We start from the raw sequence: 15,813 nt of genomic DNA on the forward strand, positions 1-15,813 counted from the left end.
AAGTATTATTTTACACTTTGGCTATTCAAAAATAGCAGATCTACAAGCTCATGAGCTTGTAGATCTGCTATTTTTGAGAAATCGTGAACATTTGTGCAAATCTTTTAATAAATATATTTTTTTTTAAGCGAACATTTGTAACTCAAATCTTTGCTTCTGGGGGTTCCTGGAACAAAATATTTTGAGGTGGGGTTCCGCGGCCAAATACATATTCATTTTGGGGTCCTTGACATGAAAAAGATTGAGAACCACTGACATAGTAACATAAGTGTTTTCAAAAAACAGCTTAGAAGACATTTTTAGCAGTGGCTTAGCAAACAATGTTTTTTTTTTCTGGCAGTCAAAAGAGTTCAGCATTCACCTTGGGACACATTTCTGTGCCCTTCATGATGAGGTTCCTGGCAACCTGGAGCTTGCCAGTGACCTCCTCCAGCCTGGCGGAGGCGATCCAGGCGGGGGGGTGATGGGGGTTGGTCTCCCGCACAGACTTCAGCAGCAGACGGGCCTTCTTGATGTCACTGTTCACGAAAAACGTCAAGAGAGACTCGTTTAGAGAGACATGGAGATGTATACATTACACTAAAGTAGCACTATGTACTTGTTTTAATGAATAAAATGTAATTTTGTCCTTTGAGTGGTAGAGTATGTTACTTAATACAATATACCTTGTACAATTGGGGTGGTTGTATTTTGTCTCCCTGCTATTGAGACATTTAGATCGTGTCAAAGGTCATGTCTCACCTAGACACAGGATCTGACACAAATTTTAACCTGTCAAAATTCAATTTATCCCCTGAGCAAGCAGGCAGGCTCGCTTAGCTCAATGGTAAACAATTCAGCACTTGCGCAGGAAACCGGGTTCAAATCCGGGGTAGAAGAGGAACGTAACATTACAGTACAGCTTTAAAGCAAAATAATATCTGTGCGATTTGGGAAACCGTGTGAAAGGAGCCACCCCATACACTAGCGCTGTTTCCTAAACAATTAACGCAATATGTCAAATTGCGATGTTTCAAGTATTAATTGTTCCTGCCGTTTTATTTTATGGAAGATGCTTCTGCACATATTTATAATTTGACCACTTCAAATGCTCTAATCTTAAAATAATAACCCAAAGTAGCGTCTGACACATTGAGAGCTTGTAGATCGTCTACTTTCGCTGCGCAACATGCTTCCATAGAACAGTGGTTCTCAAACGTTTTCATGTCAAGGATCCCCAAAATGATATGTATTGGTCGCGGACCACCATCTCATTTTGTTCCAGGGACCCCCAGAAGCAAAGATTTCTGTTACAAATGTATGTAAAAATATATATTCAAAGGTTTGCAAAATTCACGATTTTTCAAAAATAGCAGATCTACAAGCTCATAGCGCGCTATGAGCTTGTAGATCTGCTATTTTTGAATAGCCAAAGAATAAAAGGTTAAAGTAGTTAAAATGACGCTATATTAACTCATTGAGTGCCAGGATTGCCAGAATTATTTCAGAATTGATTCTGAAAAGTGCCAGAGTTTTTTTCACAGAAAACAAAAAGTGCTTAGGAAGCGAGATACAGCCTTTTTCAGTTCTAAGTTAAACAAGGAGTGGATGGAGCTGCACATCTTCAGATGATGATATCTTGGGTTCTGAACATGTTTTAAAAAAAAAAAAAAATCCAAATGACTGAAATCAGTCGTGGGGACTGAGAACTTTAATCAATGTGTGCGTGTGTGTGTGTATGTGTGTGTGTGTGTGTGGGGGTCAACACCTGATGTCTCCTCCATGGGTAGGGATCATGGAGTTGAGGTCAGTCAGATAACCCTTAGGGTCCACCACTGTCTGTCCACTCACCGAGTCGGACACCTAGAGGGACAAACAAAGCGTTCTCAGTCTTCCATGACCTTCCCATAGATCTTAGTCAAGCCTAGATCAAATCTGACAGTTATGTGGTCTACCAGTATGCCTGTCAATTAATTAGAGATAATCGCAATTATTTTTGCATAATCGTTTCCATGTTCATACATTTTCAAACGTTTTCCAGAAATAGCAGATCTACAAGCTTCTACAAACAAGTCAATTTGTGATAGTAAGCTTGTAGATCAGTTATTTCCGCAATTTTTACTAAATGTGTCAGTAATGTCTTTGTATACTTAAGTCATTTGTCATATCTGCCCTGTGCAATTTGTGATTATGAAGCCTAAAAACCAAACAATGGTTATTGTGGAACAATATACCAGTGAAAGATGATATCAAAAATGATTTTGTTTAATTGAATAAGTTACACAGTGTGACTTTAATTCACACTCCATTGCACGGTGTGACTTGCTTTAAAGCTAAGGTGGTATACATTGGGCTTAACTGTGTGTTTATTACCTGACTCAGTCTCATGTCCATCAGAGTGTTCCTGGCCTGGCCGATCTTCCTCATGTCCAGGTCTCCCGCCCCTGGGGTGGACAGGCCAGGGGTCATGCCCCCCGGGAAGGGTGTGTTCAAACCACCCAGCTAGAAAAAAAGAAGAAAAAAAATGCTTAGAGCATTGGTTCTCAAACCTTTTAATTTCAAGGACCCCCATAACTCTAAGAGCGTACGAATAATTGGACACTCTCAGAGTTACATACCTGTAAGGGGCCATTTAGACCCTCCTCAAGGAACCCTGAGGGTCTCTCTCTAGTCTGGACCCCTGAAAACCACCGGCTAGGGTTGGGCATTGTTTTGTAAACTTGTACACTTGGGTTTTTGTGGTTATATCTTGACATTTACACAAATGAACATTGCACACAGTGCACATCAGCAGCCATGAACACAGCAACCAGTGTTGCCAGATTCTGTGAGAGAAACAAGCAACCAAGTCTAGGAAAACCAGCCCAAAAGAAGTGACTATGGGCCACACGAGCACTTTAACATATACATCAGCTATTTGAAAATAGCAGATCTACAAGCTCACAACACGTTGTGAGCTTGTAGATCGGCTATTTTCAAATAAAATCTTGCGGGGACATTATAATGAGCAGATCTGGCAACCCTGGCAGCAACGTAATCATGAAGTTGTACGTAGCAGTGTCAGTACTTGAATGCAGCGAAAATATGATGCCAACCATCTCACAAGGACAGAGCCTACAGGGTGAACAACAGTGTCCAAATAAAGATACACAGTAATCCGTCTTTCTGGACACGTTTTCCACTTGCCTTGTGGCTTTGTGGTTTCCCACTCGGCTCTGAGGTATCAGCTTAGTTTTAGGAGTAAAGCCGATCGTTTATTACCAAAGCCTGGGACATAATAATCCCAGTCTTTTTTTCCCCTCCCTTCTCTAATGTCATTTCACTTGTACACACTACAGTGGTCTCTGTGGGTTTCCCCTGTAAAAAAAACAACTAAACAATAACCTCTGTTGGTTGACTCTCACAGTTGAATTGGAACTTTCAGTATGCCAAGTAAAAGGCTAGCCAGGCCAGCAGCGTTTGAGGTGTGAGCTTACTGTTGTGCGAGAATGCATGTCAAACAGCTCATATATGAGAAATACAGCATCTAATATACAACATGACATGCAGGAGTAGCGAGCGAGTGAGCAGGCAGGAGTGAGGAATTGGAATGTGGCTGTCAGTCCAGCCGGCTTGACTGCTCCGGACTCACATATAATCCTCTCCTCCTCGAGACTAATGCGCGAGTGTTGTGAGTAGGGCTGGTGCAATAACCGCAATACCGCGGTTGAGTAATGCATACCACGGTGAGCTGGTCACTTCTTATAAATACCTGGGCATTTGGCTAGATGCCAAGCTCTCATTTAAGGTTCATATCGAGAACCTAATCAAAAAATTAAGAGGACAAATAGGTTTCCTCTATAGAAACAGGTCCTGTTTTTCTTTTTCCAGCAGAAAGACTATAATTCAATCTGTAATAATGTCTGTCTTTGACTATGGGGATATATTGTATATGCATGCTTCACTCTCCACACTGAAGCCACTTGAAGCAGTCCACCACAGTGCCCTGCGTTTTATTACTGGCGATGATTATCTCACCCATCACTGTATTTTATACAGTATGATAAAGTGGGTTGGCCATCTCTCGCAGTGCGTAGAGAGCAACATTGTATTTTATTTATGTATAAGGCCTTGTGTGGAAAGCTTCCTTTGTACCTATCCTCGCTTCTGAAACCAAAGGTTACTGGACATTCAGCACGTCCACAAACCCACATTAGATATACCAGTCCTCGTAAGAACAGTGAACAAGGAAAGACTGCTTTCATGTATTATGCTCCACAAAAATGGAACAAACTTCAGGACTCTCTGAAACTGGTGCGATTGGTCTCAATTGAGACACTTAGGGTGCTTCTGGAGGACACACTACATAGTGACTGCACCTGCTTCACGTAAATATGTTTATTTGCATCTGTGACACTGTAATATGATTCAAATGTTTGTTATTGTTTTTCATTATGTATGTATTGTATTTTATATGCTGTTATCAGGGCGTCCTTGAAAATGAGAGCTTTCTCAATGGGCTTCCCTGAATAAATAAAGGAAAAAGAAAAAGAAAGAAAGAAAGAATTATGGCACTCCCTCGCTCTCTACATCCCATCGCCTGGAGGGCGATGGGATGTTACGCAAATGGGAAATTACGCAAATCTTTGTGTGTATTGTGTCCCCTTGCATACTGGCTTTTTTTTAAACACATTGATTGCCAAGAACGAGTTAACTCGTTTTTAAAATTTGACCCAAAGACCAAGGAGATATGATTTTTCGAAGATCTAGACTCCTATCCACTTCCTTGTTAACTTAAAACTTTAAAATTCTGTATCTCGGCTCCTGAGTACTTTTTTTTTTCAATTGAAAAATATTTGGGAATAAACTGCTAAAAATCTGAAATAATTCTGGCAGTAAATGATTCGTTTTTGGGCTTTTTTTATGCCTTTATTTGACAGGACAGTAGGCTGACAGGAAATGGAGAGAGAGAGGGGAGAGACATACAGCAAAAGCCATCGGGATCGGGAATCGAACCCGCAACGTGCTGTCAGGCTCATAGAGTTAAAAATAATAGAGGGCACCCGAAATCCCCTCCCATCCACTTGCATTGAGTTGCTCACCCAGCGCATGAAGCGAATTCACCCCTTCTTCCGGGTTAAAAAGTGTGATGGGCGTAGCCTATTTGGGGCCACTGTGATACGTTCTGCGTCACAGAAGTGACGCGTTTTACGTCACAGAGGTAAGCGGCCCCGTGCGCAAGCTTGTGCGCAAGCTCGTGAGTCAAGCCCATTGGTCGAAACCGTTTTCGCTCATACACTGTGCAGTGGCCCCGTCCGTTTAAGCTGCAGTACCTACGAATGGCCAGCATGTCCATTTCGCTTCAATGCAACCACTGGGTTCTGGGGGCTTGGTCAGGCTACATTGAGCCTAGGTGCGTGGACCGATACGCCAGCGGTCCAGGCCTGCATACTGGCTTTTATGCCCATATATGGAGATCCCTGATGACATCAGTATATGCCCATATATTGGAATGCCCATATATGGACATATTGGTTGGATCGCGGTTCTGGACAACTGGACATCCAAACTACTCGACGGCAGGCACCGGACTCCCTCTATTCCTTGGCACTGTGCGCACCGAGTTTGAAGTCAGACGCTCCCATATATGCACTTGACCATATATGGGCATAGCGGTTGGATCAGTGGCTCTGGACAACCGGATCTCTGTATATCCATCAGTCAATCCAGTCTTTGAAAGGTACAACGAGCACGTCACACTGCTAGAGCAACACAGTATTGCAGGAGTTACATGAACAACTAGTGTGATGCCCGTTGAGTTGGTAGTCACAAACACAGGTGGGATGTGTATCTTTTAGGGCTGCAACGAATAATCAGGGGGAAAAACATTTTGATATTTTTTTGTATAATTGATGAAATCAATTATTTGATTAAGTGATGCATCCCTAGTATCTTTATCCATTTCGTAAAACAATCCCAGGTAGGCGTATCCCATTCTGAATAAGCCACTGGACGTCGTAGAGTTCCGTTCACTTTGTGAACAACGGGCCTTCTGAGCACTGAGGACCTGGATGTCAAAGTTGCAGTTTCTTTTGGAGAGTTACGCCGATGAGGGGGCAGAAGAAGCGCAGTGACAAACGCTCATAGACTCCAGTGCATTCCGTAAACGGGCTTTGTCACTATTCGCCAATAGAAGTGAGCGGAGGTGACGCAACTCTCCTTACATGGCTCTGGACGGAACGCTTGATGAGGACGATGACACAGCTGGAGGGAGGCGGGGCAAAGAAGGGCTCACATGCGTTCATTCTCTGGCTGTGCACCAATGAGGAAGCCCCTTCAGGCCATCTCGGGGCTCAAGAGGGTGCTGAAGAGCACGGGAAGATGGTCCAGGACAAGGCTGCTACTGTTGTTGTTGTCAAACGAGTCAGCATCTATGTCCGCCTGGACAGGCCACAGCAGGTGGAGCAGAGCAAGCAGCAGGAGGGTAAGGATGGCGTTCTGAGTGGTCGACAGCATGGCTATGAATTTCACTGTGTTCACTGTGTTGTTATTGAGACTTTCCAGTCAACACTGGGTGCTCATACATTTATAACTCCAAACTCTGCCATGTTGGTGTGTCACAGCTGCAAGCTGATTGGACATAGTTGTTTGTATGATGTCATGGTAGCTGTGTGCTCGCTGTGACGTCAAATTCAACGTCCAAATATGGATTTATTTGATTGACTCTCCATTGACTTCCAGCATAAAATTAAAGTTAATTGTTTTGTTTTTCTTTTCTTCCCAATTTCGTCATTATGCCAATTGATTCCTCCCCACACACATTTCTGTCTTGTCACTGCTGTTGTATCCTACTGATCACCTGCCAGTGAGGAGCCCCCACCGGGAGGACGGGGGGCCTTCGTTCGACTCTTCCCGCCCAACACTCCCTGCTGACAGGTGCCACCTCCAGCCCGTAGGAATACATGCAGAGACACCCTCCCTGCCTCCCGGCCAATTGTGTTCGTATAGACCATATATGTCAAACTCAAGGCCCGCGGGCCAAATCAGGCCCGTGAGAAATTATCTTTGGCCCGCAAGATGATATTGAATTACAATAATAACTGTCCCGCCGGCATATTGCCCCACGCAACACCAGCATAATACTACTAACAGTCCGTTCGCCGCACTCGCCTCGGGCGTCTATCCGTCTCCTAAACATAACCTCAGTAAACTAAAACAATGGGGCGAGTGGGGTTTTGGGTAGCCTCGATCTCCAGGCTTTTATTTTTTAGTTTTGCTAAAAAATAAAAGAGGTTTTGTTTTATGCAACTGATTTCATTTACTTTCTCATTTTACATTAGAAAGCAGTTATTGGTGAGAATCATAGAGCAGCAAATTAAGCTTTAACAATGCATTTTATGAGTTAACAACAAAGCTGACAAAGTTTGTCCCTTTTATGCCCATCTATGGAGATCCCCGAACTCTCCCCATGTCTACAATGGTCATGAGAAATACTAGAGGGCAAATGTTCCAACCAGCGGAGGAATTTCATGGAGGCCATGAAGGCAATGGCCCCCTTGGTTTTGCCCTCCTCAAAAAAATGATATGCCCTCCCTGAGGCCAGTGGCCATGATGCCCCATTCACATTGCCCCAGCTGATATTACAGCTTTCTCCATTAATGCCATAGTCGATCAAAGAAGTTGCTTCCAGTGGTGGAGACTGCCTCCTGCTGGTGCATACTAAAACTACACCCACAGGGGGTCCCCCACGTTATTTTCGGGGGGTCCCCAGATGACAGTGAAGTGACAATTTAAGGATGTCACAACGCCTCGGCATTTTGAAGTCTTCTCCATCGCGTGCGTGTGTGTGCGCGCGCGCGTGTGCGTGTGTGTGTGTACATGCATACTAACCCCCTGCAGTGGGTCCACGGTGGTGTTCTTCTCCCCAGACTGGAGGTGTTTGGAGAAGAAGCTGTCCGGTACGGGGGTCAGCTTCTCGTAGCGGGGGTTCCTCTGGCGCTTGTTCCTGGCGTCTCCCACCTCAGGGATGCTCAGCCACTCCTCCTCAGACACCTCCGACAGCTTCCTCTGGACAAACAAAGGGATAAAGAAAAGTGTTGCTGAAGATGCTAATGGAAAAATGAGGCGCTTCAGAAGTAAATCCATCTGTGTGCAACGTTGTCTTAAATCTACTGTAAGACGCGTTAGATAATTGTGAGGCATTTAACCACATGAACCATATCGTTCCATCCTATTCTGGGCATGTCATAAATAAATAGGCAAACATTCTGTGAAAAAAATGCTATCTATAAGCTCACAGTGCTGCGTTGCGAGCTTATATGAACGTAGAAACAGATTATGTGATGGAAATGTCAGCATCACAATTTCTTACAATGTCCAATTTTAGGAAGGAGGTTTTTGCTACAACATAACTTAACATGACATCAGTAGTTGTTTGTTTAGCCCATTCAATCCAGGAATGCATACTGTGTTATTTAAATGTTTTTGCTATAACCATTATTTTATACTAAAAAATAGCAGATATACAAGCTCGTAGCACGGCACCTAGTGCCGCGCTACGAGCTTGTAGATCTGCCATTTTCTTTTTTTAAATCTGGGGATTCTACAAATGTCTTCTAAATCCTAACAGTTTTTTTTTTAAACACACACAAATCGCAGATCTACAAGCTCAAAGCTTGTATATCTGCTATTTTTGAATAGCCAAAGAAATCTAAAATGACACAGATGTGTTCCCGGATTGACTGGGCTAGAATGTAGCATTTTACCTTTAGATCGGAGAACTGCTGCTGGATCTTCGGTCGTTCCATACGGTACTTCTCAATCTCATCCTTCTCTCTCAGCTCCCTGGAAATACACCACCACACCAGATGTAATGACACACAATATTTTAAACACGGATGACAATGATCGCTCCAAAATAAAGGTTGTCTGCAACATCCTGTAGGCAGCTATACAGCATTTAATTTAACATATTGTTTATTTAGCAGGGACCACGTACAATTAACTTTCAACCTGGTGTCCCTAGTATTCTGGGCATGTCATTATTGGTTAAAATGAACCAACATTTTTGGAGAATAGCCTGAAGTACTGAACTTCTTAAACCCTATACTTCTTTGACCGGGGTCCCCCATGGGTCTATCGTTGGGTTCAAGCGGTTACAGAGATGTAACCAGTTAGCAACAAGCACACATTGGTCTGCAGTCCCTGGGCAAGGGGGTGCAATCACACAGAACATTCTTCAGTGCAACGAGTTTCTCTTAAGTTTCACCTCCTCTCCTTGCGCCTCTCGTCCATCCTCTTGTCCAGGGCGGCGTATATGGCATCCGCCTCTTCGTCGTCTTTCTCGTAGGGCCCGCTGGAGAACAGGCTCCCCGCGTAGCCGTTGAACTAGAAGAGAAGACCATCTGAATATCAAGCCACGTGGAATGTGTCACGTCTAACCGTACGTAAGCCTGTGTAGTCAAACAGTTTGCCTAGTGTTGGAATGACTTTAGCTCAGTCGCCAACAACCATCTAGACCAGTGGTTCTCAAAGTGGGGTCCGTGGGGGGGGTTCCAGGGGGTCCCCAGCGTAATAGGTTAAAATGGCATCACAATCATTTTAACCAAATATTTTATACTTAGGCAAGCTGTGAGCTTGTAGATCAGAATCTTGACTTTTTTTATGACAATTAACTCATTGAGTGCCCAAATTATTATTATCTATTTCTGGCCATTACAACTTTTATTTTTTTATTTTTTCAAAGTAAAAAAAAAGTGCTTAGGAAGCGAGATACAGCCTTTTTAAGTTATAAGTTAAACAAGGAGTGGATGGAGCTGCAAATCTTCAGATAATGATATCTTGGGTAAAAACAAACAAAAAAAAAACAAACACGTGAAACCCGTTAATGGCACTCAACACCATAGCGCTAAAACACGTGAAACACGTTAATGGCACTCAATGAGTTAAAAACAAACATTTTTAACACAAATCCTCGCTTCTTGGGGTCACTGCCATGACATATTTTGAGATGGGCGGCCAAATGCATATCAATTTGGGGGTCCTTGACATGAAAAAGGTTTGAGAACCACCGTCTTAAAATACATACCTCGTCATAGTTGGTGTCGTTCAGATCTTCTTCATCTTCCTCGTTCTTCTTCATCTGGTCTCCGACCGTCCTCTTCCCCGGGGGCGCGTGGCGGTCGTCCACGGGGTCGTTGGCATCGCGAGCGGGACCGATATCTGACCGCGTGGTGAAACCGGTGGCACTGCAGAGGACCAGGGAATGACATGGTGATGATGAGACAAGGACTAAACGCTGACACAATATTCATGACGGATCACTAAGTATTAGGTATGCAACATTCAATAAAACTAATCAATTTAATAGGCTCTATGCCCAGCAGCCATATTGGGAATGGAATTACTTCCTTCACAGGCGTTACCAATAATACTAATTAAGGCTCTGTTCCATTTAGCGTGGCACAGTGGTCTCTTATTTTCAAGGAACCCCATAACTCTGAGAGTGTACAAATGGAACCTCACGGGTCCATTTGGTTCCATTTGTACACTCTCAGAGTTACACACCCACCATTAAGGGGCCATTTGGGAACCAAAATGGAGTGTTTCTAGTGAGCCAGCATGCACAACATCAGCACCCTGACCAGAATGGAACAGAGCCTTCATTAGTATCATTGGTAACACCTGTGAAGGAAGTAAGAAGAGGCCCAAGTTCTTTCCAATATGGCTGCTGTGCATAGAGCCTATTGATCTCTAATATTTGCTGTATTCGTCACCATGAAATTGCCTTAGCTTGAAGTAATACTGGCGTGCAATACTGCACACATGGACTGATTATTAGTTTGACTGCCAGAAAACCTTAGTATGCGTCTAATGCAGTCCAATATTTATCTTAGTTTTCAGTACATCCGGCATTGTCTGAGTTTCCAGGCTAGCTGAAAAAGTGAGAGGTTTGAATTTGCCTAACTACTCACCGAATTACCTACTTTGCGTATTTGATACGTCTTGATACTTGATCTAACATTTACTTTCACTCTTATTATTTATCTAAAAATGTAACTGTATTCCATGGGAAGCTTGCACAATTCACCCTCTCTTTTATACTTGGTGTAAACTTGTCATGCGAGTGAAGTTGCCTGCATTTATTAACCTTTAGTAAATCCAAGCAAGGCACTTATAAACCTGATGCATGCAATCATTTAATGTTCATAAAGATACTGTAAGTTATTTTTTTGCAAAGCTCTGTATTCCCAGTAATCATTGCTATAGTGTTTCCTCAATAGAACAGATATTACCCTGTATAACCCTGTATACACGTATGCTGTATGTTCGTGTTGGTTTGTTTACAATTGAGTGAGAAAACAATGTTGCACATTGTGCTAATCATCATAATAATAATAAATGGGGGAACCACTGTTCTAGTCTATACCAATACAGCCATTTAACACAGGGGTCTTCAACAGGGGGTCCCGGGACCCCTAGGGGGTCTTCAGTGTTACTACAGGGGGTCCGCCAAATCTTTGTGTGATAGGATTTTGTTTATTTTTTTTACATTAAGCACTTGAATCCTAGAATTACTTTTCTGAGGGGAACATTAGCCGAAAATCGCAGATCTACAAGCTCTCAACGCCTCGCGATGCGAGGTGTTGAGAGCTTGTAGATCGGCTATTTTTGGCAAAGAGGCTATAGGTGTAGAGGAGAAAAAAGAACAGACTAAGTAAAACTTTAATCTGAAACACAATTTTATACAATATAGAGTAGGGGGTCCCTGCTTCATCTCTCTCAGCTAGGGGGTCCTTGGCCTGAAAACGTTGAAGACCCCTGATTTAACACGTGTATATATATAAATATAGAGACAGGCAGGCAGATCACAGCACCTTTCACTTACATTCACCTCATTCTAGCACAAAACATTGTACTTGTTGAAAGTTTCTCATCTATTCAACTACTTCAGCTAACAAGTAAGAAGTTAGCAATTTAGCATAATGATGCTTTACTTTTACATAATTATAATCACAATATTTGTATTAGATATTATATATGTGTTATTACTATATGATTCAATATTCTAGCGCGCGCACACACACACACACACACACACACACACACACACACACACACACACACACACTTTTGTTGAACTTCTTGGAAAGCGTTTTCATTCATTCAAATACTTCAGCTAACAGGTTAGCATGCTGAGCACACATTACATTAAAGAGGGATATTTATTTATACTTAGTTACAACGAAAATAGCAGATCTACGAGCTTGTAGATCTGCTATTTTCGGTGCGCATGCACGCGACACAGTCAGTACAGTAAATAGCTTAGCATGGATCCAAGACGGTCATCTGTCAGGAGCGTCATGGAATGACTTCAACCTGGTGTTTGCACTTTTCTCTTTTTGGCCCGTACATCTACATAAACGTTCAGATTGCAAATATAAAGTGCTTACCCCATGGCCACGGATGTTACAATTATATACGGGACCTCAAAAGAACCATTATGTTCCGTATTGTTGAACACAAAGCATTTTAATCCAATTGGTGGCCATTTTCTCATAGTAATAAAGTGTCAGAGTGCAGTACATCTCCCAACCGATAGGGTCGCATAGTTGAAAGAGTGGAGAAAACACGGAAACAACGGCCACCGATCGGATTAAAATGCTTTTTATTGAACAACACGGAAGATACGGGTAGTTCTGAGGGCCCGTACATAATTGTAACATCCGTGGCCATGGGGTAAGCACTTTATATTTGAAATGTGGACGTTTATGTAGATGTACGGGCCAAACAGGGAGAAAGTGTACAAGTTCATCCATGACTGTCCTTACCCTCTGCCCAGACCAGGCACGTAGCCCAGCGGAGCGGGCATGCCCAGGAACGGCTTCTTCTTCTTCCCCATGAGCGGCGAGGCCAGCGGCAGCACCGGGGGTCCCGGAGCGGCGGGCATGGGCCCCCCGGGGTCCCCGCGGCCCCCCCGGTTGACGATCTTCGAGCCCCGGTTTCCCGGAGCATTGGCGTACTGTGCTCCTACCATGGCGGCGACGTTTGTCTATCTAACCCGGATGAACAACAGTCCCGCTTCCGTTCGCCCAGATGTGACCCCTTCTTTTTCCTTGACAGGAAAAAAGAAAAGGTCAGTGATTCTGCAACAGCGACACCAGAGGCTGGTCATTGCACTACACTTTATCTCTGGTAAATCTACTATGATTTAAAGCAGAGGTCTTCAACAGCCAAATATTTGTGTGATAGGATTTCGTTTTTTTACATTAACCACTTGAACCCTAGAATTCCTTTTCTGAGGGAAACATTAGCCGAAAATAGCAGATCTGCAAGCTTGTAGATCTGCTATTTTTGGCAAAGAGGTATAGGTGTAGAGGGAAAAAAGAGCAGACCAACTAAACAAAAACAGTTTAATCTGAAACACAATTTTATACAATATAGAGCTGGGGTTCGTTGCTTCATCTCTCTCTCTCTCAGCTAGGGGGTCCTTGGCATGAAAACGTTGAAGACGAATAAATAAATAAATAGAAAATGCATTTTCAGGCCAGGATACCAATGTTATCTAATCAGTCAGGATACAGATTAAACAAGTGACATTGGAAGTGATTGACACAAAGAAATGAGCAGACAAAATTGTCAACCCACCGGAAAATGTCTTTTATGTTTACTATAGAGCTGGAGAGAGTTTACTGAACAAACACTCTATAGCAATAGGCTATAGACTATTGAAAATAGCCTACAGATTTGACCTTTAAACAAAAAATCTTGTGTTTTAACAAAAAAAAGTAATTTCACAGAAGGTTTGAAATATTATGCTAATTCTAATTCCTGGATTTAAATGTTATTGCAAATTAAGTAGGTGTATCTTATTTGATTAATCTGATTATTATTCAATTGGCTAAATCTTACAGTCTATGGGTTAAATACGTATCCACAAATATTTTTTTTCTAAAACAACCTCACTATTATCTTTTTTTTTCCGTCACTCATGAAATTTCATTTTCAAACAGTAAAACTGTTGAAACTGTTTGATTACAATTATTCAAAACAATAATATTTACAATCTTCCATTCTAATCTCTTTCAGAGTAACCACGCGAGGGCGCCAGATTACCATAAACTAATTGCTCGTAGGCACATTGAAAAAGAAGCGTTGGCAAATGATCATTCAATGACATCATTAACCATCACAGGGCATTTCAGTGCATATCATTTCACATGCATTTCAAATGTATGGCTATCTGATTTCCAGCACCAAAGTAAAGGACCCCCCCCCCCCCCCCCCCCATTATAAAGGGCTAATCATATTCCAAAGGTTGCCATTGCATTTTAATGAATGTTCCTAATTCAGGTCATTGAAATACCTCACATATTTGCAAGGGGTTTACATTACACTGCCCATATGCAATAGGCTACAACCAAGTGGGCCTAGTTTGAGTCATTTCTCAGGGCTCATTAATTAGAGTTGTTAAAGTGGACTTCATCTCAGTCTTTTGGGAGTTGCCATATAGCTGAATGGTTAGTGAGACCGCCTGGGCGGCCAGAGCTTATTTTTAACTCTATGGGCCAGAGGCCCTGGTTGTTGCAGGTTCGATTCTAAGCCAGGCAATATGTAGATGTGTGTCCCTGAGATAGGATGGATACATGCAGAGGACACATTTTAAATATAGGCCTAGTGTATGCATATACAGTATATATACATATATACAGTGACAAAAAACACCTCAAATTGTAGTAGAGGAAAAGGGACTCAAATGTTTTACTTAAGTAAAAGTATCAATACTGCAGTGTAGAAATACTCTGTTACAAGTAAAAGTCCGGTAAAAAAAATTGACTTGAGTAAAAGTACAAAAGTATTGGCATCAAAATATACTTAAAGTACCAAAAGTAAACGTAGGCTACTCATTGTGCAGATTACCCATTTCACAAGTTCAAAATGTTAAAACATCTTTTGAAAATAGCAGATCTACAAGCTCACAATGCGTCATTGTGAGCTTGTAGATCTGCTATTTTCAAATGGTCGAAATGTATATAGGGCTGAAGTGGTTAATGTATGTTTTTGTGATAATAATCTAAATCTGCAAAGTAACTAGTACCTAAAGCTGTCAAGTAATTGTAGTGGAGTAAAAGTTCGATATTTGCCCCTGAGATGTAGTGGAGTAGAAGTAAAAGTATTGAAAAAGGGAAATATTCCAGTAAAGTCAAAATTCCTCAAAATTGTACTTAAGTAAATGTACTTAGTTACTTTACACCACTGCCAAGGAGGGGGGACTAAATTATTACATTTTTATTTCATTTGAGGAGCCACACACATTTCAAAGTGTTTTCTGTTAAATTCCCATGAGCTCTGCCTCTGCTTTAGGGCTATATGTAGCCTAGGCTGCGATAGCCGTCCCAGATATAACAAGTTCATTTCGGACATTTCATATTCAAACACGAGACAGGAGAGAGTGTGGCTTAATGAATGTAATTACATTCTAATATGACATTTCTGGGTTTCATCTCGTGAGATGAAGAGCGCGCCCATACATCAATTAGTTTCAATCAGGTTTAACCTCACCCCCGTGTGCACCAGCCATGGGCCTAGATGAGGCAGGCAGGCCTTTTTCATTTTTCCTAATTTACCAATGCCCGCAGGGAACAGACATTATTTCACTTCTGGGATAGGAGAAGATGCTGTGATGAAAATGATCTGTCAGACACATTAGAGAATGTATGGCTCTCTCGCAGCCCAATGGGATATTTTATACATGAGACACAACCCAACAGATCTGAATTCACTCAGCTCCCCATGTTAATACCAAGGGGCTGTTTTACATCTGTGTGATCATTTCCATGATCATTTCCTCATTTC

General features: G+C 42.3%; 1 protein-coding gene across 1 annotated transcript in view; it reads right to left on the reverse strand.

Annotated features, from left to right (window-relative positions):
• prpf6 (PRP6 pre-mRNA processing factor 6 homolog) overlaps positions 1 to 13,008 on the reverse strand; it is a 35,781-nt gene extending 22,773 nt beyond the window's left edge. Inside the window, exons 1-8 of the mRNA XM_084068928.1 lie at positions 12,789 to 13,008; positions 10,046 to 10,205; positions 9,227 to 9,345; positions 8,724 to 8,802; positions 7,849 to 8,025; positions 2,353 to 2,481; positions 1,748 to 1,842; positions 362 to 518 (exon numbers count right to left, since the gene is read on the reverse strand). Coding sequence (XP_083925054.1) covers positions 362 to 518; positions 1,748 to 1,842; positions 2,353 to 2,481; positions 7,849 to 8,025; positions 8,724 to 8,802; positions 9,227 to 9,345; positions 10,046 to 10,205; positions 12,789 to 12,994 — 1,122 coding nt within the window. The 5' untranslated portion in view covers positions 12,995 to 13,008. The remainder of the gene's footprint in view (positions 1 to 361; positions 519 to 1,747; positions 1,843 to 2,352; positions 2,482 to 7,848; positions 8,026 to 8,723; positions 8,803 to 9,226; positions 9,346 to 10,045; positions 10,206 to 12,788) is intronic.
• Between the last annotated feature and the right edge of the window lie 2,805 nt (positions 13,009 to 15,813).

This window comes from Gymnoscopelus microlampas (genome assembly GCF_963454915.1).
Source record: "Gymnoscopelus microlampas genome assembly, chromosome: 10".
In the NCBI taxonomy this organism is placed as follows: domain Eukaryota; kingdom Metazoa; phylum Chordata; class Actinopteri; order Myctophiformes; family Myctophidae; genus Gymnoscopelus; species Gymnoscopelus microlampas.